General features: G+C 39.7%; 1 protein-coding gene across 2 annotated transcripts in view; it reads right to left on the bottom strand.

Annotated features, from left to right (window-relative positions):
• Window positions 1-4,162: 4,162 nt before the first annotated feature.
• SHC4 (SHC adaptor protein 4) overlaps window positions 4,163-26,745 on the bottom strand; it is a 136,906-nt gene continuing 114,323 nt past the window's right edge. Inside the window, exons 10-12 of one of the 2 annotated variants that reach the window (XM_027554058.1) lie at window positions 19,684-19,863; window positions 7,903-8,153; window positions 4,163-6,508 (exon numbers count right to left, since the gene is read on the bottom strand). In XM_027554058.1, the coding sequence (XP_027409859.1) occupies window positions 6,353-6,508; window positions 7,903-8,153; window positions 19,684-19,863 (587 nt within the window). In that variant the 3' untranslated portion in view covers window positions 4,163-6,352. Of the gene's footprint in view, window positions 6,509-7,902; window positions 8,157-19,683; window positions 19,864-26,745 lie in introns of both variants that reach the window. The other variant, XM_027554057.1, reaches the window with a different exon arrangement.

Here is a 26,745-nt window from a genome sequence, read left to right as displayed (position 1 = left end):
TAATCTACACTATTTTCCTGACTGTCTATCATGTTTAATTCCTGGTCTAGGTGCTTGAATATAAAATGGGAGGCATGATCCCAGCCCCACTCCATACTCTGAGGTGCAAGATGCTTACATATAAAGACCAGTGATAACACACAAAAAAGTAGTTTACTACATGCAATATGAGTAGATAGTACTAATTCTGGGGAAAAGTAAGCATATAAGGAAGGATCTCTCAGGGAAAGTTCCTGGAATAAGAGAAAGAGTTAACAGGCAAGTTGATTAGCAAGAGTGGTTGCAATAGGAAGGGTTCAGTTCAGTTCAGTTGCTCAGTCGTGTCTGACTCTTTTCGACCCCATGAGCCGCAGCACACCAGGCCTCCCTGTCCATCACCAACTCCCGGTAGTCAGTACAAATAAAAGATTCTTGTATTTAAAGGTAAGACTGGAGAAATAGGCCGAAATAAGATAGCCAAAAGAAGAGTGTAAAGTGTGGAGAAATAGAAAAGGCATGCTACAGAGGTAAGGTGTGGTAAGGCACAAGGAATGCATTTAACATGTCCAGAGAAACACAAGCACACAGAGGCATTCTGGGATAATAAAGACAAATGAGAAGAAAGAGAGAAAAAGTTCCAGGGGCCCTGAATGGTTCAAAGATTATTTATAGAATGTTGGATGTTTTGGGTCAAAGGTTGGGTCAAATGCTTTGCATTTTGACCTACCTGTGAGCTGGGAGGAACTATCTCTACCAAACTCCTTTACATTTCACGGGGAAATGACTGTTGTGATGTGGTCCCTCTGATTCAGATCATTTAGGAAGGTGCAGCTAAGCCATCATTCCTTCCTATTTCCTACCTTCTCTTTGGTGTCAGAGCTATCAGGTCATCCTGTAATAAGGAGGACTATCCTCAAAAGAGCACTGAACTTAAAGAAGATCCAAGTTCAAGTTTCAGCTCTCCTACCTACTAGCTTTTGTCCACTCTTTAATCCTGTGCCTCAACGGTCTTATTTGAAAACAGAAGTGATAATATCTACTTTGCAGAATTGTAACAAGGATGAAATAAGATTGTGTGAAAGAGCTTTTTAAATGTAGAAACACTATTCAACAGGGTTATTTGAGGAATATCAGATTTTTATTTGTAGTATTATATATTCAAGAGTATTTTTTGAGCATCCATTAATCTTTCCTTATTAAGCAGCTTATCACAGAATCTACGCCTGCCCTCAGCCACTATTACCTCCGCACCACTCCAAGACCTGGCCATACCTGACTGGGTCAAAGGTGAGCACCAGACCCAAGCTGAGCCAATCATATTTCCTTCCCAGACAACAGAAATAAAACTCCATGAAACTGATCAAGTTTGTAACCCTACAGAAGAGAAGCAGATTTTTATTACACTTTCTGTATTTTACGGGAAATACACCACTTCCATAGCTGTGTCACGTATATAGTGCAAACTCAGACTGATGATCATGAATTTCTGCCACTCAGAGCCATGGATCTGCCTGGTTCCTGTACTTTGTAAAGCCTGACAGTTCATCTTTTCCTTGGTTCTGTGATAATCTGAACCTTAAAATATCTTTTGACTTGAGCAAGCTTGGGTCATATAGAGTTTGAACAGTGTTCCCCTGAGTTTCATGCCCACTCAGAACTTGTAGATTAAAAAGAAGTAGGAAAACAAGATTATAAAAGTGGTGTTTTATATGCCTACATAACAAGTTCAATGGATATTAACAAAATGAAACATAATACCATTTATAAGAAATTATAGGATTTATTAAAAATGTTAATGTATTTGAGCACTTAGATATTATTGTCCAGTAATAGAATACAAATTTAAAGTTATTTTATATTCTTCTATCTTCTATCTGGTCAGGTTCCCGGAAGTAAACTTTGGGATGAAAATTTGAGTGCAAATGATTTACTAAGGAAGAGCTTCCCAGAGAAAGTGGTTAGGGACTGAGGAAGCTGGACCTGGAAGTGGAATAAGCCAGGCAGGGGTGTGCTTTCAGGAGTAGTGCTTGGCCTAGCCTGACCCCCTAGGGAGTTCTAGCGTGTAATCAGGATGGGGTAATCGGCTGAGTTTTTCTGCTCCTGCACCAGGGAAGGGAAGAGGAAGCCCACAGGCACTTCTGGCTCTGGGTAACTCAAAGCAGCTCGCCTAGCCTGAGGTTGTCCTTAGAATGAACAGGGTCACTTGTGCAGGCAGTTAGGAGCAAAACACACAGAAATGGCTCAACAGATCTGAGGGGTTCTGGACAGTCTATGTTTGCCATTCTTGGATCTTATTAATGTGTCTCTGGAGAAGACATCCAACATTTACATTTGAGTAAGAAATGGAGGTGGTCTCATGCAGCTCAGCCAAAAATGACCCCTCCCAGTCCTAGAATGATGGGACCTAGGACTACCAAGATGATCCAACCACCATGTTCTATGGATTCAGTATATTCAGTGAATTGGCCAAGGGTTAAAGTGGCAATCTTCCTACAATCTCTTTCCATATCTTTTACTCCCAAACTTTTTTACTCAAACTTTTTATTTTGATAAAATCATAGATTCATATGCAATTGTAAGAAATAATACAGGGAGATCTCCTATAAGCTTTATTCAGCTTCCACCAATGATAATATCTCACAAAACAGTAGTATAATAAGACAGCCAAATTATCCACACTGTTACAGTCAAGATTCAAAACAATTCCATCACACAAGGGTCCCTCATGTTGCCTTTTCCAACTGTGCCCACTTCCCTCTTTCCTACTGACTCTATTTCTATACTTTTATAAAAACATTTCAAGAATGTCATATAAATGTAAGTCTATGGTACTTAACTTTTGGGGATTGGTTTTTTTCCTGCTCTGCCTAAATCTCTGCAGATCTAAGTGGTTATGTGTATCATTATCTCATTCCTTTTCACTACTGAGTATTGTTCCATGGATGACAGTTTGTATAATACTCATACATTAAAGGACCATATCTGGGACTTTTCCAGTTGTAGGTCATTAAAAAGAAAGCTACTACAAACATTCCTGTACAAATTTTTGTGGGACCATAAGTTTTTATTTCTGTATGACCAATGCCGTTGAGTACAATTTATTGGGTTGAATGTAAGTTCCATGCTTAGTTGTTTAATAAACTACCAAACTGCTTTCCAAAGTGGCTGTACTATTTTACATTCTCACCAGGAATGCACACATGATCTACTTTCTTTTCATCCTAGCCAACATGGTGTTGTTATTATTTTTCATTTACTCATTTTGTTATGTGTGTAGTAAGATCTCATTGTGACTTTAATTTGCATTTCCCTACTAGCTAAGGTACATCTGGAAGTTCTAAATTCACGTACTGCTGAAGCCTAGCTTTGAGCATAACATTGCTAGCGTGTGAAATGAGCCTAACTGAAATGAGGCAACTTCACATGCTTCTTGTCATCTGTGTATCTTCAGTGAAATGTCTATGCATTTTTTTGCCCATTTTCTAATTAGAATTTTTACTGTTGACTTTTCTGAATTTTTTTTATGTATTCTAGATATGTGGTTTGCAAATATTTCCTCCCAGTCCATAGCTTGTCCTTTATCCTCTAAACAGAGCTTTCACAGAGCAAAAATTTGTACTTCTGATGAAGTGCAACATAACAGTTTTTCCTTTAATGGATCATGTCTAAGGACTCATATCCTGAAGATTTTCCTCTGTGTTTTTTTCCTAAAAGTTATCATGGTTTTACATGTTACATTTAAGTCCATAATCCATATGAGTTAATACTTACATAAAATGTGAGGTTCTTTCTTACGCCTACAGATGTACCATTGCTCCAGCATCATTTGCTGAAAGGCTATCCTTTGCCCAGAGAGTATAATGCCCCTTAGCCTCCCCTCCCAGTGGAGTCCCCAGGGCCGGTTAAGAGCCCCTCCTCTGTAGCCCACAGCTCCTAATAGGCAGCCCTTTCACAGGACTCTGCAGATTCTGTTACTGCTCCCTCCCGTTCCTCCACCACTGGCTGAAGAGCACTGCCTCCTCCCTTGTGGTTTCCCATACTCTGCCCAGACCTTTGTAAATAGTCCCTTTATTAAACTTTTCTCCAGTTACCCAATTTAAGTGAGCCATCTGTTTCCTGTCAGGTCCCTGACACATTCTACAAACGATAAATTTTCCAAATCCCAAACATCAGACATATTCTGTCAATTGTCATAAAGCAATAATCATTTATTTTTTTGAAAAGTTGTTTACAGATATTTATATGCAAATGGATTTCTGCTTTAAGATAGATGAAGATAAGAATGTGACATTAAAATAGCATGCAATCAATCTTCTTTTGTTGTTTCGTTTTCTTTTAACTGTGCCTGTGGCTGTAAGTACAGTATTTGCCCATTTAACTACTTATACTATTACAAATACTGATCATCTATGTATACTGCTCACATCAGTCATTCTCTTCGCATCTAACAGCATCAAGAACTCTTTCCTCCACCCAACCCAGTTATCACTCTGCTCAACCAGAATGAGACCACAACCCTGTTAAGGTAATTAGATCACCCATAAATTTCACTGATTTATACCCATGCTGATCCCCTTTATGAGGACAAATAATCAAGAATTATAATGTATGCAAAATTGAGGAAAAATAGATTATTTTCTAGTTGTATAAAAGAAAACAACATATCGAAGAAGCCAATGACAGTGTAAGTAAAATAAAAGCATAAACCTTCACATAATTAGAGTTCAGTGTGCTTAATTTCTGATGATTTCTATCCAAAAGAAGTTTCTCATATTTTATTTAAAATTTAGCAAATATTTCACAATTGCAAAGATTTATCTACATACCCAAGTGAAGTGGAATTAAGGCAATTGTCCAGATAATTCATGATAAAAAAATTCTAAAGTAATGGCCATATCTCTATATGCAAAGCTGTTTTCTGCTACTCAAAATAAGCAAATCTACTTCTATCTCCACTACGTACATTTTCCCAAAGTTCCAATGTTTTTAACTGAAAGGCTGCAGATCTCTGCTATCTGAATGATGAACTCAGTGAGTACAGACACAGACTAAAGGAAAAAAACTGGTTTCCAGACTAATTATACAGACTGGTTATCAACACTAACCCCCAATAAAGGGGAAATTTGCTTTTTATAAACTCATATTACGGTAGGGCTAAAATGGACCTCTGACTTTACCTAGTCCAGCTCCCTCATTTTATAGATGAGGAATCTGGAGTCTAGACAGATTCAGCAACTTGCTCAAGGTCATACTGAGACCACGTTCAGCGCTTTAACCTACACAATGCTTCATTACCTCATCAGTTTACCAGGTGTGCCAACATGTGGCAAACCTTTCAACTTTTTCATTCAGTGTCTTCTCCCTGGTACATTTTGTCTGGTCATATCTAGAAAAGGTGCTAAGGATACATGTAGATGAGGGACTATGAGTCAGTCACCGCCAATCAAGGGGATATTTCCCCATACTTTAAAATAAATTCAGTACTTTAAATAAGAATAAAACCAATATGGAGACAGACCATGAAGAACTGGTTTGTCATTTTTTTAAATCCATGCACTCACGAGCTCTTTTGGGGAGTCAGGGGAGTGAGGGGGAGAGGAAAGAAGGGAGAAACGCAATGAAACCAGAAATGACTGATACATTTGGCTTCTTTAGCTTGTCATATGTTACATGCAAACAGTCCAAATAGCAAAGATTGAGAAATACTAGGCCAAAGAAGCTGGGCTCCAAGCTTTTAACTAGCAAACGGGACGGGCCAATGAGACAGACCAGTGCTTTCAGTGGCCTTCCATTTGATTCCACTGGCACAGACACAGTCCAAATTCAATGTCAAATTTATTTTAACACTGCAGTGAAAATGCTGCTAAATAGAAAATAAAGTCAGTAACTATTAAGCAAATTGCTTCTGATTCTTATAACAAGGAAAAACTCTTTTGGCAAATGGTTCTATAGTTATAGAATATGAAGACATTTGAAATTTATTTCCCCAATATGAAAATGTCCCCAAATTATCAAGTTGAAAGGCACATACCACTGCCCCAGCAGTTCATTCAAGTTGTCTTTAGCATGTAAAATTTTAATTGTGCTTTTAGCTTGTTCTCAACACAATATGGCCTTACAAAGTGACATCCGTGCATATGTATAACTTCTTTTCAAATGGACACATCCTCTTCCCCTTTTCTGATTTTCACTCTCTGAAGATCAATTTTTCTTAGTTCTTTGTTTTGTAAAGGACCTAGTCCATGATGGTCTCAGAAAGATACACTTCACAGTTTGTGCTCTAATGTACCTAGAAACCAAATTTGAATTATCTTTGTGTCCTAATACAAAGTGAACTTTCCTGAAGCATCAGTGTGATGGTACTTCCAAATGGTCATTTGTTAGAATGCAAAAGTCCTGGATTATTATCTTTTCTCACTGGTTGTTTAAGGCTTACTTCACTTCCAGAAGAGATGATTGGCAAACTATTATCCATGTGATATCTGATAAGGTGGCCAACATTATCAAATACATGATCCTTGGTCCTCACCTTGAAAAGGAAATACAAATGTATTTAGGCAAAATCCTAACAGTTCTGAAAGGGATAAACAACCACAGGGTAAAAACAGACATATCCTTGAATGAGATAACTGGCTGAACAAAGAAAAGTAAAATACTTTTTAATTCTGTATCCTTTAGTAAACTATTTTCTCATTCCCAATTATCTTTTTAAAGAAACTGTCATTCCCAGTTAGGAAAATGGTAAACACTTGTCCTAATCCAAATTTGCAACCAACTTCTTTGCCATGTTTCTTTCTGATACAGTCTATCATGTCCCTATTCGTATAAATATTTGCGTCACAAAAGTATGACCACCTCTGCTATCTTTGGGTTAGCATGGCATATCTTTATTCATCCTTTCACTTTCAGCCTATATGTGTCCTTAAATCTAAAGTGAGTCTCCTATAAATAGCATACATATAGTTGGATCTTGTCTATTCAGCTATCCATCCAGCTATTCTGCATCTTTTGTTTTGGAAGGTTAATCCATTTATGTTTAGAGTAATTGTTTATAGAGAAGGACTTACTATTTTGTTCATTTTTCTTGTCCTGGCTCATTTATGTCTACAGGCACCCTCTGCTCTAGCCATACCTCGTTTGGTTTAATATTATTCCACTGCTCTGTTTGCTCCTGTGATCCTTCCCTATGCTCCAAATGTCCACCTTTAAAACGGCTGGCCTCTTTCAAGGTTCATCGTACATGTCAGACCCTGCAAAAAAGCCTTTCAGTCAGCCTCAACCAAAGCACCCCCTCTATCCTGAGAAATACCATAATGCTTTGGCTGAACCATTCTTATGCTGCTGCTGCTGCTAAGTCGCTTCAGTCATGTCCGACTCTGTGCGACCCCATAGACGGCAGCCCACCAGGCTCCCCCGTCCCTGGGATTCTCCAGGCAAGAACACTGAACACTGGAGTGGGTTGCCATTTCCTTCTCCAATGCATGAAAGTGCAAAGTCAAAGTGAAGTCGCTCAGTCGTGTCTGACTCTTAGCAGCCCCATGGACTGCAGCCTACCAGGCTCCTCTGTCCACTCTCAATTATTTAAGCATCTGTTTTATGAAATTACAAGCATCCCAAAAGTAAAGTCTCTGTGTGATACTCAGCAAGTTAACTGTGAATCCCTGAACTTCTATGCAGTAGGTATTCATTTAATTCACTGAATTGCATTAAGAAGGGCAGAAAGAGGCTGCCCTTTAAGTGATTCTCTAGGGTGACTCCCACTCAAACTCCTCCACTAGCTTCTATTTACCACTTCTGCTCCAGCTGGAGGGTTCAAGACAAAGTAAACCCTAACCTTAAACACCCTTCAGTATCAGGTTTTAGACCTATCATTCAGGATAACCTGAGTCACAAGACTGAAACTGTAGTGTGGGTCAATGATACCTTGCCTTCAGGATCCACCAGGAGAAGATGTTTTGCCTGGCCTCCCTGTAGCCCACTCAGCACATACTGGCCAGGAGACGTTGCACTCTCTCGAACTAAAAAGTCCCCATCCTTCACCAAAAGGCTCTCTGCCGCTTTCCTGCTCAGCTTGCCATGGTAGCAGTCTTCATTCCGCAGCTGCTGCTTAATGTGTGGCAAAGAATGTGAGCTGGCAGGCTGGGCCGTGGCACCTGGCTGAACAGTTTCTGGTGCTGCTGAAGTCAAAAAATAGAGATACCACCAAGTTACCTCCTCATCCATCCTTTCATTCAGTCATTCGTTCATTCAGAAAATATAACTTGAGGCCCTACTGTGTGCCAGGTACTTTTTAAATAGTGCTATTTCTAGAACAATTGGGGTTTTTGTTTCCAGAACTTCCAATGGGCTCTAATTTAATGGTAGATCCAAACATTGCCTTTGGCTTCTGTTACAGGGAAAGGCTTGCCCAGGTGCAGGAGTTTTCCTTTCAAATGAGAAATGGAACTGACTCATGAGAACTGCTTTCATAAGTGCAGAGAGAGGCTCTTTATGTCCCAAGGGCTGTAGGTTAAGGAGAAAGAGGTTTATGCTGTACCTGGATTATAGATAACTTCTAAAACATTCCCAGATGTTTTGAAAATGCCTACAGTAACTTGGGCTATGCCCACTTTTAGCATCTAGCTTTTTCTTTTAACCCAAATTACCAATGTGTTTCTGAGATGCTTCTGTCCAAAAACTTTAAAGCTATGCTAAAGCTCACAGCATTCCTATTAAATGACCACTCTGCTGTTTTTGTAATTCACCTGCCTAGACAAAGCAGAATTGATCAAGTAGAAGAAGGTAAAACATCAGGGTGGTATGGTCTGAGGCAAGGCCCCATGGCTCTACAGAATAAATGCTATCCAAAGTTGAGAGCCCGGGGGATTAAGAAGGTACATTCAGGTAGCCCGTTACAGTATTACTGGTTCTCACAGTAATAACAACTATTACGTGGTTCCCATTTCTTAAGTATGATAGATACTGCTTAGTGCTTTACATATATTATCCTCAAAATCAGACAGGAAGGAAATGGATCTTTAAAAAGATTAAATGACTTACCCAAAGTCACACTGCTAATATGTTGTAGATCAGGGATTTGAAAGAGATCTATCATCAGAGCCCAGGTTCTTAATCACTACACTCTAAGACCCTTGGTTTAGGTGAGAAAATCTTTTCATTTTCAAAAGTGGTCCAACCACTCTACAAAGGTCTCTAAGTAGATAGCAAGCCCATCAGGATGACATACATCTCCAGAAGCAATAACACAAAATTCTTAGGTCTGAATCCTGATAAAAATTATCTGTTTATTTTGTTGGCCATGCTGCACAGCATGTAGGATCTTAGTTCCCCGACCATAATCAAACCCATGCCCCTTGCAGTGGAAGGGCAGAGTCCTAACCACTGGACTTCCAGGGGATTCCCAAAAGTTGTGTTTAATATAGTAAATTTACTAGGAAAATAACCACAGAAATCAGATTTTGTCTTTTTAAGTGCAAAGGCTCTTTTTCGTAGAAGCCAGATTTCTCTTTATAAATGCAAAGGAATGTTTATATACCCTTCACAAGGGTCTCACAAATGAGAAATCCTCTTGACTTTTAAGTTTTACAAGTTACACCAGACAAGTGCTCTGTGGACATAATCCAGTCTCCTGTTAATACATTATAGGTTTTTCCCTATTGAAGAACATCTCTCTGTATATCACAATTTCAACACAGTGTTCACCAATATATCTTTTTGCAAATGTCTTTGGTCTGTATCTAACGGCTAAAGATATTCTTCTCTACACACAATCAGGCTCTATCTATTGTTAGCAGGAAAAAGCCTGAAGGAATGTGTCCAGACTTGATGACTAATATTCGTAGTTGGCCTTAGCATTGCCTGCTTTCAGGCGTAATAGAGCACTTCTGATGAGTAGCTACGTGTTTGTTTGTATAAGCAAGCAATGCAGTGTTATGTGAGCGTGAGGGAGATGCACACAGTGTGTTTAGGCACACACATCTGAGTGCATGATGGCTTTGGTTTATTCTGAGATCGTGGAGTGCTCTCGGACAAGGACAAAACAAAAGAAAAACAGACATTATATCATCTTGAAAAGAGGCAATAGATCATGGGTCAGCCTGAGGATATGGACATTATTTTCCTAACGTAGTTTCCCAAATTATTACAATTTCAATCATCCAAACATTTGTTAAAAATATAACTTTTCTAAAAGTTATAAAAGAAAAAGGATAAAAGTGATACCACTCAAATACAAAGGATCATAAGAGACTAAATAATTATATGCCAACAAGTTGGATAACTTAGAAAACAATGGATAGATTCCTAAAAACATACAAGCCATCAAGCCTGAATCATGAAGAAATACAAAATTTCAACAGAGGAATTACTAGCAAGAAAATTGAACAACTAATCAAAACCATCCAACAAAAAGAGTCCACAACCAGATGGCTTCACTAGTGAATTCTACCAAACATTTAAAGACTAATTAATGTCAATTCTTCTCAATCCCATCCAAAGAAATAGGAAGGGACATTTCCAAACTCATTACTCTTAATACCAAAACCAAACAAGGACACCACAAGAACAGAAAATTACAGGCCAATATCACTGATGAATATAGATGTAAGAATCCTCAAAGAAATACTAACACACAAAAATCAACAATAAATTAAAACAATCAAGTGGGATTTATTTCAGGTATAAAGAGAGTTCAACATCCACAAATCAACGTGACACACCACATGAACAAAATGAAAGATAAAAACCATATGATCACCTCAATAAAGGCGGAAAAGGCATCTGACAAAATTCAATATCCATTCTGATAAAAAACTCTCAACAAAGTCAGTATAGAGGCAACGTACATCAACATAGTAAAGGCCATGTAAGTCCATAACTAGCGTCACACTTAATGGTAAAAAGCTCAAAGCTTTTCTGGTAAGATCAGGAACAAGGATGCCCATTCTCACTACTTTTATTCAACACAGTATTGGATGTCCTAACCAGAGCAATCAGTCAAGAAAAAAAATACATCCAAATCAGAAAGGAAGACGTAAAATTGTCTTATTTGCAGGTGACATTATATACAGAAAACAATAAAAACTCCACAAGAAATAAAACTACTAGAATAAACAAATTCAGTAAAATTACAGGATACAAATTAATATACAAAAATTAGTTTCACTTCTATACACTAAAAGGAACCAGAGATCAAACTGCCAATATCCACTGGATCATGGAAAAAGCAAGAGAGTTCCAGAAAATGCATCTATTTCTGTTTTATTGACTACGCCAAAGCCTTTGACTGTGTGGATCACAATAAACTGTGGAAAATTCTGAAAGAGATGGGAATACCAGACCACCTGACCTGCCTCTTGAGAAACCTGTATGCAGGTCAGGAAGCAACAGTTAGGACTGGACATGGAACAACAGACTGGTTCCAAATAGGAAAAGGAGTACGTCAAGGCTGTATATTGTCACCCTGCTTAGTTAACTTATATGCAGAGTACATCATGAGAAACGCTGGGCTGGATGAAGCACAAGCTGGAATCAAGATTGCTGGGAGAAATATCAATAACCTCAGATATGCAGATGACACCACCCTTATGGCAGAAAGTGAAGAGGAACTAAAAAGTCTCTTGATGCAAGTGAAAGAGGAGAGTGAAAAAGTTGGCTTAAAGCTCAACATTCAGAAAACTTAAGATCATGGCATCTGGTCCCATCACTTTATGGGAAATAGATGGGGAAACAGTGGAAACAGTGGCTGACTTTATTTTGGGGGGCTCCAAAATCACTGCAGATGGTGATTGCAGCCATGAAATTAAAAGACGCTTACTCCTTAGAAGGAAAGTTATGACCATCCTAGACAGCATATTCAAAAGCAAAGACATTACTTTGTCAACAAAGGTCCATCTAGTCAAGGCTATGGTTTTTCCAATGGTCATGTATGGATGTGAGAGTTGGACTATAAAGAAAGCTGATTGCAGAAGAATTGATGCTTTTGAACTGTGGTGTTGGAGAAGACTCTTAAGAGTCCCTTAGACTGCAAGGAGATCCAACCAGTCCATCCTAAAGACCAGTACTGGGTATTCATTGGATGGACTGATGTTGAAGCTGAAACTCCGCTACTTTGACCACCTGATGCGAAGAGTCATTTGAAAGGACCCTGATGCTGGGAAAGATTAAAGGCAGGAGGAGAAGGGGACAACAGAGGATGAGATGGTTGGATGGCATCACTGACTCAATGGACATGAGTTTGGGTAAACTTCAGGAGTTGGTGATGGACAGGGAGGCCTGGCATGCTGCGGTTCATGGGGTCACAAAGAGTTGGACGTGACTGAGCAACTGAACTGAACTATACACTATATAATAAACTATTAGAGAAATTAGGAAAACAACCCCATTTACAATAATGTTGAAAAGAAAAAGATATTTAAGAATAAATTTAACCAGGGAAGTGAAAGATCTGTACACTGAAAACTGAAATTGATGAAAAAAAAAACTGAAGACACCAACAAATGGAAAGAAATTCTGGGCTCATGAATTAGAAGAATATTTTTTAAATGTCCATACTACCCAAAGCAATCTATAAATTCCACAGAATCCTTTATCAAAATTTCAATGGGATTTTTTTTCACACAATCCCCCAAATTTGTATGGAACCACAAAAGATCTCAAATAACCAAAGCAATCTTGTGAAAGATGGATAAAGCTGAAGGCATCATGTGTTCTGATTTCAAACTATATTACAAAGCTGGAAGATCCCCTGGAGAAGGGAATGGCAACCCACTCCAGGATTCATGCCTGGAGAATCCCATGGACCGAGGAGCCTGACAGGCTACAGTCCACGGGGTCACAGTGAGTCAAACACAACTGAGCAACTAACACTAACAACATAGTAGTCAAAACAGTATGGTATTGGCATAACAACAGGCACATAGATCAATGGGACAAAACATAGAGACAAGAAATAAATCTATACATACAGGGTCAATTAATTTCCAACGAAAGAGCCAAGAACACACAACAGGGACAGGGTATTTTCTTCAATAAATGGCGTGGGAAAACTGGACAACCACATGCAAAAGAATGAAACTGGATGCTTATCTTCTACCATTCACAATAATCAACTCAAAATGGATTAAAGAATTTTGCACCTAGTTTTATGTCCCTGGATATGTTCCAGTGTCTCCTGGTTCATACTCTATGATAACTTGAATAGAATTTGTATCCTACTGTTGTGTGAAAATTATATAAATTTTAATTATGTTGAATTGGTTCATGGTGCTTTTCAGGCCTACCATATCCTTCTACTTTTCTGTATATTCATTCTGTTAATTTTTGAGTTTGATATTGAAAGTCCAATTAAAAATCTTAATTTGTCTACTTGGAAAATTGTAATATATAGTGGAACCGTATGTAACTTTGTTCTATATTTTCCAAGTCTCCTGTAAATGTGTTATCATACTTTCATAATTTAAAAAGTAAAAAAGAAAGAGAAAAAAAATGGATTAAAAACTTGAACATAAAACCTGAGGCCATAAAACTCTGAGAGGAAAACAAGGGGCAAGCTCCTTGACATCAGTCTTGGCAATGGTGTTTGGATTTGACACTAAAAACAAGGGCAACAAAAGCAAAAGCAAACAAGTGGAACTACTTCAGACCAAAAGTCTGCACAGTAAGGGAAACCATCAAAGAAAAGGCAACCTACAAGACGGAAAAAATATTTTCAAATCATCTATCTGATGAATTAATATCCTAAATATATGAACACATGCAACTCAACGTCAAAAAATAAACAATCTGATTTTAAAATGGGCAGAGAAACTGAATAGACATCTTTCCAAAGAAAACACACAAATGGCCAACAGGTACATGTAAAGGTGCTCAACATCACTAATCGTTAAGAGTATGCAAATCAAAACCGCAATGAAATTATCACCTCACACTGGTTAGAATGGCGATCATCAAAAAGACAAGCGATAAATGTTGATGAGAAAAGAGAACCCTTGTGCACTGTTGGTGCGAATGAATGTAAACTGATGCAGCCATGTGGAAAATAGGATGGAGGTTCTTCAAAAACAATTAAAAAAAAACAACTGCCATATGATCTAGCAATTCTACTTTTTAGTATATATCTGAAGGAAATGAAATCATTATCTCAAAGAGATATCTATATCCCCATGTGCACTGCAGCCTTATTTACAATATCCAAGACACGGAAATAATCCTAAGTATTCCACTGGCAGATGAACAGATGAAGGAAATACACAGTGGGACATTATTCAGCCATAAAAAAGAAGGCAGTCTTGCCAACTGCAACAAGGATAGGCCTTGAAGGCATTATGCTAAGTGAAAGAACACAGAGAAAGACAGACACTATGTGAGCTGACTTACATGTGAAATCCCAAAAAAACAGAACTCACAGAAACAGAAAACAGATTGATGACTGCCAGAATCAGAGTGAGGGATGAGGGAAATGGTAAAAAAAGGTATTATCTGAGAGTATGTAAGACAAAGGAAAAGCTACATGTCTATTAAGATACATTACAAAGCCACAGTAATTCATAAATAGTAATTAATACACTGGTAAACAATAAGTGGGCCAATATAAAAAGCAGAATAAAGGCCCAGAAACAGATTCCCATATATAGGAGGAATCTAATAAAATGGAGAGTGGCATTAGAAAAAGAGAAGACTGTTTAGTTAATGTAGTTTGGAAAATTAGATCACTTAGATAAAATTAAGCTAGATCCCTATATCTCATAGAAAATATAAAGTTTAGGTGAAATAAGTTTATTTGGAAATAAAACTACAAAGGCAATAGAAGAAAACATAGTACAAGTTAGATAAAGAGGAGAAAATTGTAAAAGAATAGAAGGAAGATGCAATAAAGATAAAAATGGAAGTCAATGAAACAGAAAACAATAAAAAATTAAATAAAACCTGATTCCTTTGGAAAGAACAATTAAATTAATAAATCTCAAAACTGATCAAGAAAAAAAGAACACAGAAATTACAAATAACAGGAAAGAGAGAAGGCATCCTTCAGGCAATAAAAGGACAGTATTATGAGAAATTTCATGTGGAATTGACTCTAAATGGATAGAGTGAAATCCTACTAAGTTTTTAAGGAAGTTACATTGCAAAAGAAATCATAGTCCCTTTTAGTATATGGCTTTTTGCCCTCTAAAGCAAACTCCAATTTCTCAAGTCCACATCAACAGGAAATAAGCTGCACAGGTGGTGAAACCCCAAGAAAGGCACTTTATCCCACATCTACTTTAGATGGACATGCGAAGGATAATAGCAGCAACAACCCAGATGACAGTGGACATGGAGATTCTTTCTACAATGCTGAACCAGTCCAAGCAAATCTACTTCTCCACTTCGAGCTCAGGGAGTCTTCACAATTACTGCCTGGCAGGATTTGGTAATCACTATGGACCAGCGATTTACCGTCTGGGCTACCAGGACTCTGTCTGCAATGCAGAAGACCCGGGTTCGATCCCTGGGTTGGGAAGATCCCCTGGAAAAGAGCCTGGCAACCTACTCTAGTATTTTTGCCTGGAAAATCCCATGGACAGAGGAATCTGGTGGGCTACAGGTCCAGAGGGTCACAAAGAGCTGGACATGACTGAAGCCACCTTTTTTGTTTAATGGACCAGTGACTGCTGTGTGTTTTATTTGCTTCTCTTCTGGGAATGTGGATTTTTATTGTGGCTATTCTTATTCCTCTTATTCCTTAATTTTGGATGTGGAAGGGGGCAGACAACTTGGCAAATAGGATCCCCATCCAGTCTTGACTGAGAGGACTTCACCATCACCCACGTGTCACAGACTTCAGGCAGGATTCTGTAATTATTTCCTGTATTTGCAAGGTCAAATGTTCTAGGTGAAAATAAGAGTTCATGGATATTTGAGTGGCAGAAAGGTGTGCTGTGGCAGGGACAGTTAATTGTGTATCAATTGTGTATTCTCCCTTTCATTACATTATGGAATTCCTTATTTTTAGCTGGGCACATGGCCAGCCAGCTAGAGTAACATGAAGCTAGGTATGGCCCCATGTTTAAGTTCTGCCAATGGCAGGTTAAGAACAAATGATGTCTGCCACTTCTGGGTCATGTCCTTCTTTACTTCCCACTGGTGGAATACAGATGTGATGGTGAGAGTCTGAGCTCTTGGACTAAAGATAGAGGAACTTACCAAAGCAAAGTTCTTAGGCCAGAGATGGAAGCCAGTGTCCAGAATGGCAAAGCTGTTCTGCTACTGCTACTGCTACTGCTAAGTCACTTCAGTCGTGTCTGACTCTGTGTGATCCCATAGACGTCAGCCCACCAGGCTCTCCTGCCCCTGGGATTCTCCAGGCAAGAACACTGGAGTGGGTTGCCATTTCCTTCTCCAATGCATGAAAGTGAAGTGAAAGTGAAGTCACTCAGTCGTGTCCAACTCTTAGTGACCCAGCCTACCAGGGTCTGCAGCCTACCAGGCTCCTCCATCCATGGGATTTTCCAGGCAAGAGTACTGGAGTGGGGTGCCACTGCCTTCTCCGCTACCATCTATCTTTGGGGCTAATGGGTAAAATAAATAAATTTCAGTCCTTTTTACACAATAGGATTTAAGGGTGGTTTTTTCTTATGGCAGCCAAGACTGAAAATAATAAAAAATAAATTAAACAGTTTCAGTACGAATGATTTCTTTCTGCCTTGTTTGATCAGAATAAAGATTATGTCAGAGCTTTTCCAACAGCAGTGTGACAGGATGAATTGAGGAGCCCTGAAGGCATTTTTAAGATATAATAGGTTCTTGTCTCTGGATTTGTTTTTGTTTTGTTTTAGTGAACTAATTAGTAACTAATCAGGGCAAGGAAGGCTAAGTATGCCTAAAGAAGCTAAAGAGAATTTTTGAGGCAGTAGAAAACATTATAGAGAAAATGTTAAAAGGTGCATTTAAGACATTCTGCACAAAGTTATGTATAAAGTTATCCTTACTCCATCTTACTGTGGTGGTGGTTCAGTCGCTAATTTATGTCCAACTCTTGTGACCCCATGGACCGTAGCCTGCCAGGCTCCTCTGTCCATGGGATTTTCCAGGCAATAATACCGGAGTGGATTGCCATTTACTTCGCCAGGGGCTCTTCCCAATCCAGGGATTGAACTCATGTCTCCTGCACTGCAGGCAGATTCTTTATCAACTGAGCTACCAAGAAAGGCCCACTCTGTCTTACTAGATTTTCTTAGATCAACATTATTTATACTTTTGGGGTTAATTTTTTTTTTTTTTTTGGAGGGAGTGATGATACACTGAATTAACCTCAAGAAGGCAGCAAGAAGTCCAGGAGGGCTATGGTATATTAAATTCTCAATGGACATAAAGAGTGAGAGAGGACCAGAGACCTAAATTATTAAACATGTTGCCGTGAAGGTAGGGAGAGGGAAAAAGGATGAGAAAGAGAAAGGGATTGGAATCAATGAAAACACATTTTGACATTACAATTTTGGACAGAACAAACCTTATTTACTTTCAACTAATGATAGGAATGTTGTTATGGATTAATTTTGTCTTTCAAATTATTGAACTGCCTATGAAAAAGGCCAAGTTTCTTTGCTTGAGTTGTAAATAACAGAATATCCCAGATCACCTAATTGGACCACTCACTAAATGTATTTTCTAATAAAACACTGTTGCTTTGATAAGTCCATGAAATGGAAGCTACTGAGTGTATGCTCTTATAAAGTGACTTTCAAAACCTTAGGTCCAGAAACTTTTTTCAAAACACTGTCCCTCTAATAAGACTTCCCTGGTGGTGCAGTGGGTTAAGCCTCTACCCTTCCAATGCAGGGGGCATGAGTTTGATCCTTGGTCGGGGAAGTTCCACATGCCATGGGGTGTAGACAAAAATAAAAACACTGTCCCTCTAATATGTGTTACGTTATCCACACAGGCTACTCAACATTAAACAGTTAAATTCACTGCAGAAAGCCAAACTCATTGCATATCCCATCATCCATGGCACAAGATGCCCTCTGTGGTGGACATGGAGATGCACTACCCAGATCCCCCTTCAAGGAAGGACCAAGTACCCCAAGTACCCCAGATCCCATCAGGGTCTCCCTTAGCTGCAGAGAGCTGTTGGCCCAATGGCCTTGCCCTCCCTCATGGGCCCACAGCCGAAGACTGAGATAAGAGGGGCTAAAAGGCCCTGCCCTTGGGCCCAACATGAAACAACACTGATGGGCCTCCATCCTCTCTGGACAGTTGGCTGAGGTTTTTTTAGGCCTGCCTAGTTGCTCCACCTCTCCCTCTGCCCAAGCCTGCTTTCTTCCCCTCCATTCCTGTACTGATCACAATAAAGATCCTGCATGTCCAGCTCCATCTCAGAGTCTGCTTCCAGAGAATTCAAATGGGTTCTTTCACTGCCAAGACTGATCTTGGAAAACTTGCAAAAAGACAGCTCACTTGCCACCTGGATGGTAATGAAAACCTTTGTCCCATTCTAGAAAGTTAAGGTGGTCTAGTGAAGCCCAGCCTCAGCAAAATTTCCTTTCAAATTCCATTCTGTTATTACAGCCACATTAGCTGAAAAGCTACCCGTGGCAGTCTAGAGCTACTTCCTGGGCCAGTGAAAGAACTTTCCCAGTGACTGGTTCTCCATCTTTGGAGTGAGCCAAATTTGACACCAAGTTAATCTGAGTCCAATAAGCTCTAGTTTTATGAAAAGCATTTTTTTTTCTTTTTCAGCTGATTATAGGCTTTTGACTTGTTTTGCTTTTATTTATTCATGGTCCTCTTTATAGACTTATCCCTGGAAGCAATCTGGCAGGAAAATGATGTTTGTCTTACTGTATTTAACTCATAGTATACAGCTGAAGAAAGATGTCATCTTATTTTAGCGCTATACAGATGACTTACTAAAGGTTTTTGCAATGAATAAAATTAACATCATCACTAAACAGAAGTGAAATAGAGGCCATTGCTCCTCATGCAAACAAACATGATCTCTTGGCTTTGACAATCCTTCCCTCAGGAAAAGCACACAGCAGAAAGCAAAAATTGGGAGTCGATTCAAAGTGCTTGAAAAGATGATTCAAAATCAAAGTTCTCAAACATTGAAATCTATGACATCTTTACAAAGTTCTAACCTATATTAACTGTGATGAGGGAGGGGTTGAAATAAGAAAGAATTCTTTTAACTCCCTGAAAAATGAGGCTAAGGAAATAGCATTTTAAAAACGAGAGACAGTGAACTAAATAGTGGCACCAAAAGATATGCTCAAGTCCTGACTCCTGGTACCTGCAAATGTGACCTAATTTGCAAAAGGGGTCCTTGCAGATGTAATTAATTTAAGGATCACCAGATGAGATCTTCCTGGATTTCTGGCCTACCTATAAGGGAAAGGCACTGTCTTGTAAGAGAAAAGAAAGGGAGCCTTGAGACATGGGGGTAAGGCCAATGAAGACTGAAGCAGAGACTGGAGTGGCATGTCTCAAGACAAGGAACACCAGGAATTGCTGGCAGCCACCAGAAGCTAGGAGACGGACATCAAACCAAATCTCCTCCAGAGCCACAGGACGAGCCAAGCCAACCCGGCTTGCATCTTGATTTAGGATTCTGGCCTCCATCACTGTGACAGAACACATCTCTCCGATTCTAAGACACCCAGTTTAATGGTAATTTGTTACAGCAGCACAGGAAACTCATACAGGCAAAGAGCAGCCACTTACTCTCCTGGGGCCACGGGCTCCCCAGGGGGTGAGGTGAGCTTTGATTTCCAGCAGGGCCAAGTGTGCTTCGAAGAGCCTGTGTATTGATGTAGCAGGGGTCATCGAAAAGATCCGCCCCACATGAGTGCTTCATCAGTGACGCCTCTCGCTGGGAAGGCACCCCTCTCTCGTGTGCATTACCTGCAGTGAGTAAAGATCATTGCATGGCGTTTTTGCTTTGTAACCAATAAATAAAATCATGGCTGAGTCCAGCACTGACAGGAAGGGAAAAGCCACACCCATGCCAATGCAAGGAATGAATATTAACCTGGAGATTTGACCTGTAAAAATAAAATAACAAGCAGTCTTTGAGGGAAAGCATCCTTTCTTGGCCTCCCTGCCCCTTCCCTCCTGTCCCTCAGCTGACCCTTTGCTTCAATAGCAGACAGCAGGCAAACCAGGAAAATGTGAAGGAGAAACAGCCAGGGGGATGGGGGGTGGGGGCGGGGATGGGAAGGGAGCTGACTGTCCAGCTAACAGCACAAACCCACAAATGACGCTGCTCAGAGTTGTAGCCCTGGAACCAAGAAAACCACACATACCATATGGAACTTGAATATCTACTATTTATTTAAACAGCTCTTCAAAAGACTCATTACTTAATTTTAAATTATTAACCATGAGAAGTCTTTCTTCCCTCTTTGCCAAAGTTCTGTTTCACCAAGCTCAGCCCTGCACCAGCTGCTGCTGTTCATTCTGTCATCTAATGGAAAGAACTAGCCCCTCAGGTTAGCTCCTCCTTTCCCTTACTCCGCTTTCCCCCCTCCATCCTATTTAATACTTGTGGCCAAAATGATCTTTTTACAACTGAAAATCTGATCCTATTTCTCAGGGGTTTAAAAACACATTCACTGCTTCCCACTGCTCTTGGGATACAACTCAAGAGTCTTCAACAAGCCAGACCCTGGCTCCAGGGCGCCCAACTCCCCTAGCATCCTAGTCCTCCTATTTCTGCCCCTGCTCACACTGGCCTTCCTGCAAAATAATCCCCACCATAAGGCTATCTTCTATGACATGCCCTTCCCTCTCCTTCTCTATCACCCTCATCCTTAGGTGAGGTCAGTTTAAACATGTCTTTCTCAAGAGAGCATTCCCTGACCTTCTCAGACTAGACTATGTCTCTCTGCTTTCCTCTGAAGCCCATATCACAAGAGTAATTAACTCTATTCTGTTATTACATTTCTTAAAATCTGTACTGCCTCTAGACTGCATGTTCCATGAAGACGGAGATCCTGTCTGTCTTCTTCACAGCTTCTTCTTCTTCACCCCTTGCCTCTAGCACATGCCTGGCACACACTATGACATGAACAAATAGTTACTGAATGAATGGATAATTGAAGCATATTTCACTACCTGATGGCATGAAGTAATTTGTACCACTCTACTGGTCCTGTCCTGCAAATGCCAGGATAGTGTTCTTGCTTTTCCGTTTAAACAAGTACATTTACAGCTCTGGTCATATGTATACAACACTCCCATGAGGCTGTACCTAGAGTAGTGACATTAAGACTCCATTGTCTCACTTAAACATCAGTCCTTCCAGCCAATTAAACCCCTTCAGGGGACCAACTTCACACTGGATTTCGCATCTTAGTGAACAGTGCTATGATTCTTATACACAAGTATGGAAACCTAAGAACATAACAAGTAGAAGTCCAGTCAAGACTAAAGCCCTACTACCTGATCCTCCTTTGCTCCTGTCTGTCCAGTCCTTACCCATCATCCTGTCCCATGTCTTATCCATACATGGGATATTCTGAGGGACGAGTGGGATTTAACAGAGGAAGGGCAATAGGGCACCTTGTTTCTCTGTTGCCTTTGGTAACATATGACTGTTTCTATTTGCTTAGTTAAGTGGATTTATGAATTAGGTGATCCCATTTAAACTAAACTTACTTTCACAAATAGCTAAAATACTTTCACAAGTACACTTTCACAAATACTTTCACAAGTAGCTAAAAGACTACTGCAAGGAAATCAAGGATTGAAGATCATTCTTTTACTGAATAAAAGCACCTCCTTAGCTACATTATAAGTTTATGAATAAGAATAATCTAACTAGATCAGAATGTTGGCTTCCTAACTAAAATGTGGATTTATGTCTATTTCATCAGTAATGCTCTAGATGTACACTGGGCCTTGAGATAATTATCTAAAGATAGTATTCAGCCAGTGCAATTAGCAAGATTTTTTTTAAAAAATGTCTACTGCTAACTCTAACTGAATATTTTCTGTTGTTGTGTATTTTATAATACATGCATAATATGTTAGTATAGAGAACTTATGCATGAGTGAATTAATATCTACTTAGGAGTGCCTGCTCATAGAGATTTACTGAAAGTGGGATGTGATCAAAAGTGTAAAAGGTCTGCTTCTAAATTGACATGGACCTGGGTTCAGATCATCCCAGTGGCCCCTCTTACTATCTGTGCAACCCAGGGCAAGTTTCTTAACCTCTCTAAGCATCAGTTTTCGTATCTGTAAAATAAGGATGCTGGATTTAAAACACATTATGAAGATTAAACTGAAGGATGTGGGTGAGCGCCTCACTCAGCACGGCCCCCACCTTGCAGCAGGCGCTCCTCTCACTGCTCAGCTGTGTGTTTACCCACGATGCTGGGCCTCTGCCCACGATGCTGCCATCTGGCCGTAACATCCTTGCCACCCATTTCCTGACCTAACTCCTATGTGTCCTTTAAGATTCTGTTCTGAATCCCACTCTTCCAGGAAGCCTTCCACACTCCTCCCTCCCCGTCCCCATCCCAAGCTGGGTAGGGTGCTACTCCATAACAAACTGTAGGCCTCTGTTTATGTCTCTGTCTTCCCCTTAAGACTGCAAATTCCTTGAGTCCCAAGGAGAGATTAGAACCCATTTATCCATGTATCTTCTTCATTATCAATGTCTGGTATAAAGCAGGTCAAAAGAAAAATGTCTGTCAGCTGAAGGAACAGATGACTGAATGTCTACCCAGTTTCTCTTTTTTAGCAAATGTGATCCTACCACATCCTGAAGACCTCAAGTTAACCTTTAGCATAGGGCGCTGACTCATCTGCCCCTCAGAGAGCACTGGCATGAGCTGAACACATTAAGTTTACCATCTCACAGGTTTACACAAAAGCACCAATGTCTATATAGTCTCTCTTAAAAAACCACCATTCCTTTTTTTCAAATGCACCATTATATCTAAGTCAGCAAAGTGGTCTTAAATTAAAAAAAAAAAAAAACTCACCTCATGCCCAAATTTAAAATCTTCCTAGGGTAAAGTGTGTGGCTGATGAGAGCTTAACTACACATGCCAGGCATTATGCATTCCAAAAGTTCTTTGTGCCAAGTATTACTCTGAGAAACTATCCAATCTGCCAAAGAGAAGATTTGTGGCAGAAATAAATACATACATACTGTGTATACTGGAGGTACCAAAGTTTTAAAGTGAAAGCCCTTAGGGTTTGTGGGAATTTAACATCTTTTTGATTAAAAATATCAACATTTTCATTTTAACTTGAAGGCTAGGGAAACAGTATGCTATTTTGTTAATTATTTTTTTTCCACAAGGGAATTTATTATTAAGGACAGTGATCTTTTATACATCTGGCAATAATATAATTAACTCCTTCAATAACAAGAAGCCTACTGCAGTACTTATTACATACCAGAATTCAAATTTTAAGTCAATATTTTAATAAATAAATATATTTGAATTAAAAAGCCAAAATTTATTTAAAACATTTGAATAGGTGTCTCTCAAATGCTTACATATTAATCTCTGGGAAAAGCCATTAAAAACTGTCTATTTGCTATTTTGGCAACTCCTCTTAAATTAGAGACTGGTCATGAATTTCAGATCACTTTTAAACACATGCCCAAGTCATCACAGGCATGCCCCAAGATAGGAACCCCTGATTTCTGGGTGTCTGTGGATGAAAAGACTATCGAGTTAGGAAAGTCCTTACTGCCACAATAGGAGGGACTGATACCTGTCATGGTCCCCGCAGCAGGGGTTGAGTCCCTCGATCCCTCCATGGGCTGGGTGGCTAAGGGCTGGGGAATGGCGTCACAGTACTCTGGTTCCCACTGGGAATTAGAACCTGCTTTTCTAAGAAAACAATGCGGTAGCTCAGTGCTTTTCAGGTGAAGAGGATATCCAGCTGGAGGGTTTTTTTCAAACTATAAACACCATCTGTCACCTCCCCAAGATTCTGAAAGGTTCCCAGCTATTAACTGTTACCTTAGGGCCACCAAAAAGGAAGACAGTGTACTGAAACTGGCATCAGTCGTAGACTACTCCACAATCAGAGTATAACTAAAGAACAGATGCTTACAACAGAATTTCCTATTGTTGTATTGGTCATTACAAAACATACACTCAAGGTTTAGCATAGGAAACCAAAATAGCAGAACATGGTCACTTATCCATGGAGGAGACAGACATCATGGCTAAAATTAATTCTATGGAAAAACAGGTTCCAAGCTCCAAATAAGTGTTTATTACAAAAGTCTGTTCTTGAGTTTCGATCTGGTAATAGATTAGGGCATGTATAAAGCATGAAAGAATAAGGAGTTACATTGTTTGTTGATTAAAGGAGACATAAAACCAAGATAAACAGAAACAATATATTAGATTATATGACAAGGATATACTTACAAAAAGAAAAATCTTGAGTAAAGTTGAAATAGCATTGCTCTAGGGGGAACGATACTTCAAAAATGTAAAATAAAAATCAAGGTGAGAGCTTTTGAGGGAAACAAAAGAAAGAAAACCTTGCCCCTTTTTTTCTGATGGTTCGCTTCAGTTCAGTCACTCAGTCATGTCCAACTCTTTGAGACCCCATGAATCACAGCACGCCAGGCCTCCCTGTCCATCACCAACACCCGGAGCTCACTCAGACTCACGTCCATCGAGTCAGTGATGCCATCTAGCCATCTCATCCTCTGTCGTCCCCTTTTCCTCCTGCCCCCAATCCCTCCCAGCATCAGTCTTTTCCAGTGAGTCAACTCTTCGCATGAGGTGGCCAAAGTACTGGAGTTTCAGCTTTAGCATCATTCCTTCCAAAGAAATCCCAGGGCTGATCTCCTTCAGAATGGACTGGTTGGATCTCCTTGCAGTCCTAGGGACTCTCAAGAGTCTTCTCCAACACCACAGTTCAAAAGCATCAATTCTTCGACGCTCAGCCTTCTTCACAGTCCAACTCTCACATCCATACATGACCACTGAAAAGACCATAGCCTTGGTCTTTTCAACACGACGAATCTTTGTTGGCAAAGTAATGTCTCTGCTTTTGAATATGCTATCTAGGTTGGTCATAACTTTCCTTCCAAGGAGTAAGCGTCTTTTAATTTCATGGCTGCAGTCACCATCTGCAGTGATTTTGGAGCCCCCAAAAATAAAGTCTGACACTGTTTCCACTGTTTCCCCATCTATTTGCCAAGTGATGGGACCGGATGCCGTGATCTTCATTTTCTGAATGTTGAGATTTAAGCCAACTTTTTCACTCTCCTCTTTCACTTGCATCAAGAGGCTTTTTAGTTCCTCCTCACTTTCTGCCATAAGGGTGGTGTCATCTGCATATCTGAGGTTATTGATATTTCTCCCAGCAATCTTGATTCCAGCTTGTGTTTCTTCCAGTCCAGTGTTTTTCATGATGTACTCTGCATATAAGTTAAATAAGCAGGGTAACAATATACAGTCTTGATGTACTCCTTTTCCTATTTGGAACCAGTCTGTTGTTCCATGTCCAGTTCTGTTTCTTCCTGACCTGCATACAGATTTCTCAAGAGCCAGGTCAGGTGGTCTGGTATTTCCATCTCTTTCAAAATTTTCCACAGTTTATTGTGATCCACACAGTCAAAGGCTTTGGCATAGTCAATAAAGCAGAAATAAATGTTTTTCTGGAACTCTCTTGCTTTTTCCATGATCCAGCGGATGTTGGCAATTTGATCTCTGGTTCCTTTGCCTTTTCTAAAACCAGCTTGAACATCAGGAAGTTCATGGTTCACGTATTGCTGAAGCCTGGCTTGGAGAATTTTGAGCATTACTTTACTAGCATGTGAGATGAGTGCAATTGTGCAGTAGTTTGAGCGTTCTTTGGCATTGCCTTTCTTTGGGATTGGAATGAAAACTGACCTTTTCCAGTCCTGTGGCCACTGCTGAGTTTTCCAAATTTGCTGGCATATTGAATGCAGCACTTTCACAGCATCATTTTTCACGATTTGAAATAGCTCAACTGGAATTCCATCACCTCCACTAGCTTTGTTCATAGTGATGCTTCCTAAGGCCCACTTGACTTCACATTCCAGGATGTCCGGCTCTAGGTCATTGATCACACCATCGTGATTATCTGGGTCATGAAGATCTTTTTTGTACAGTTCTTCTGTGTATTCTTGCCACCTCTTCTTAATATCTTCTGCTTCTGTTAGGTCCATACCATTTCTGTCCTTTATCGAGCCCATCTCTCCATGAAATATTCCCTTGGTATCTCTAGTTTTCTTGACGAGATCTCTAGTCTTTCCCATTCTGTTGTTTTCCTCTATTTCTTTGCATTGATCGCTAAGGAAGGCTTTCTTATCTCTTCTTGCTATTCTTTGGAACTCTGCATTCAGATGCTTATATTTTTCCTTTTCTCCTTTGCTTTTCGCTTCTCTTCTTTTCACAGCTATTTGTAAGGCCTCCCCAGACAGCCATTTTGCTTTTTTGCATTTCTTTTCCATAGGGATGGTCTTGATCCCTGTCTCCTGTACAATGTCACGAACCTCATTCCATAGTTCATCAGGCACTCTTATGTATCAGATCTAGGCCCTTAAATCTATTTCTCACTTCTACTGTATAATCATAAGGGATTTGATTTAGGTCATACCTGAATGGTCTAGTGGTTTTCCCTACTTTCTTCAATTTTAGTCTGAATTTGGTAATAAGGAGTTCATGATCTGAGCCACAGTCAGCTCCTGGTCTTGTTTTTGTTGACTGTATAGAGCTTCTCCATCTTTGGCTGATGGCAGTTGTGATTCAGCACATTCAACATCATTCT

The sequence above is a fragment of the Bos indicus x Bos taurus genome, chromosome 10 (assembly GCF_003369695.1).
Source record: "Bos indicus x Bos taurus breed Angus x Brahman F1 hybrid chromosome 10, Bos_hybrid_MaternalHap_v2.0, whole genome shotgun sequence".
NCBI lineage: Eukaryota > Metazoa > Chordata > Mammalia > Artiodactyla > Bovidae > Bos > Bos indicus x Bos taurus.
The sequence above is the reverse complement of the archived record's forward strand: the minus strand, read 5'-3'. Positions and strand labels throughout refer to the sequence as shown.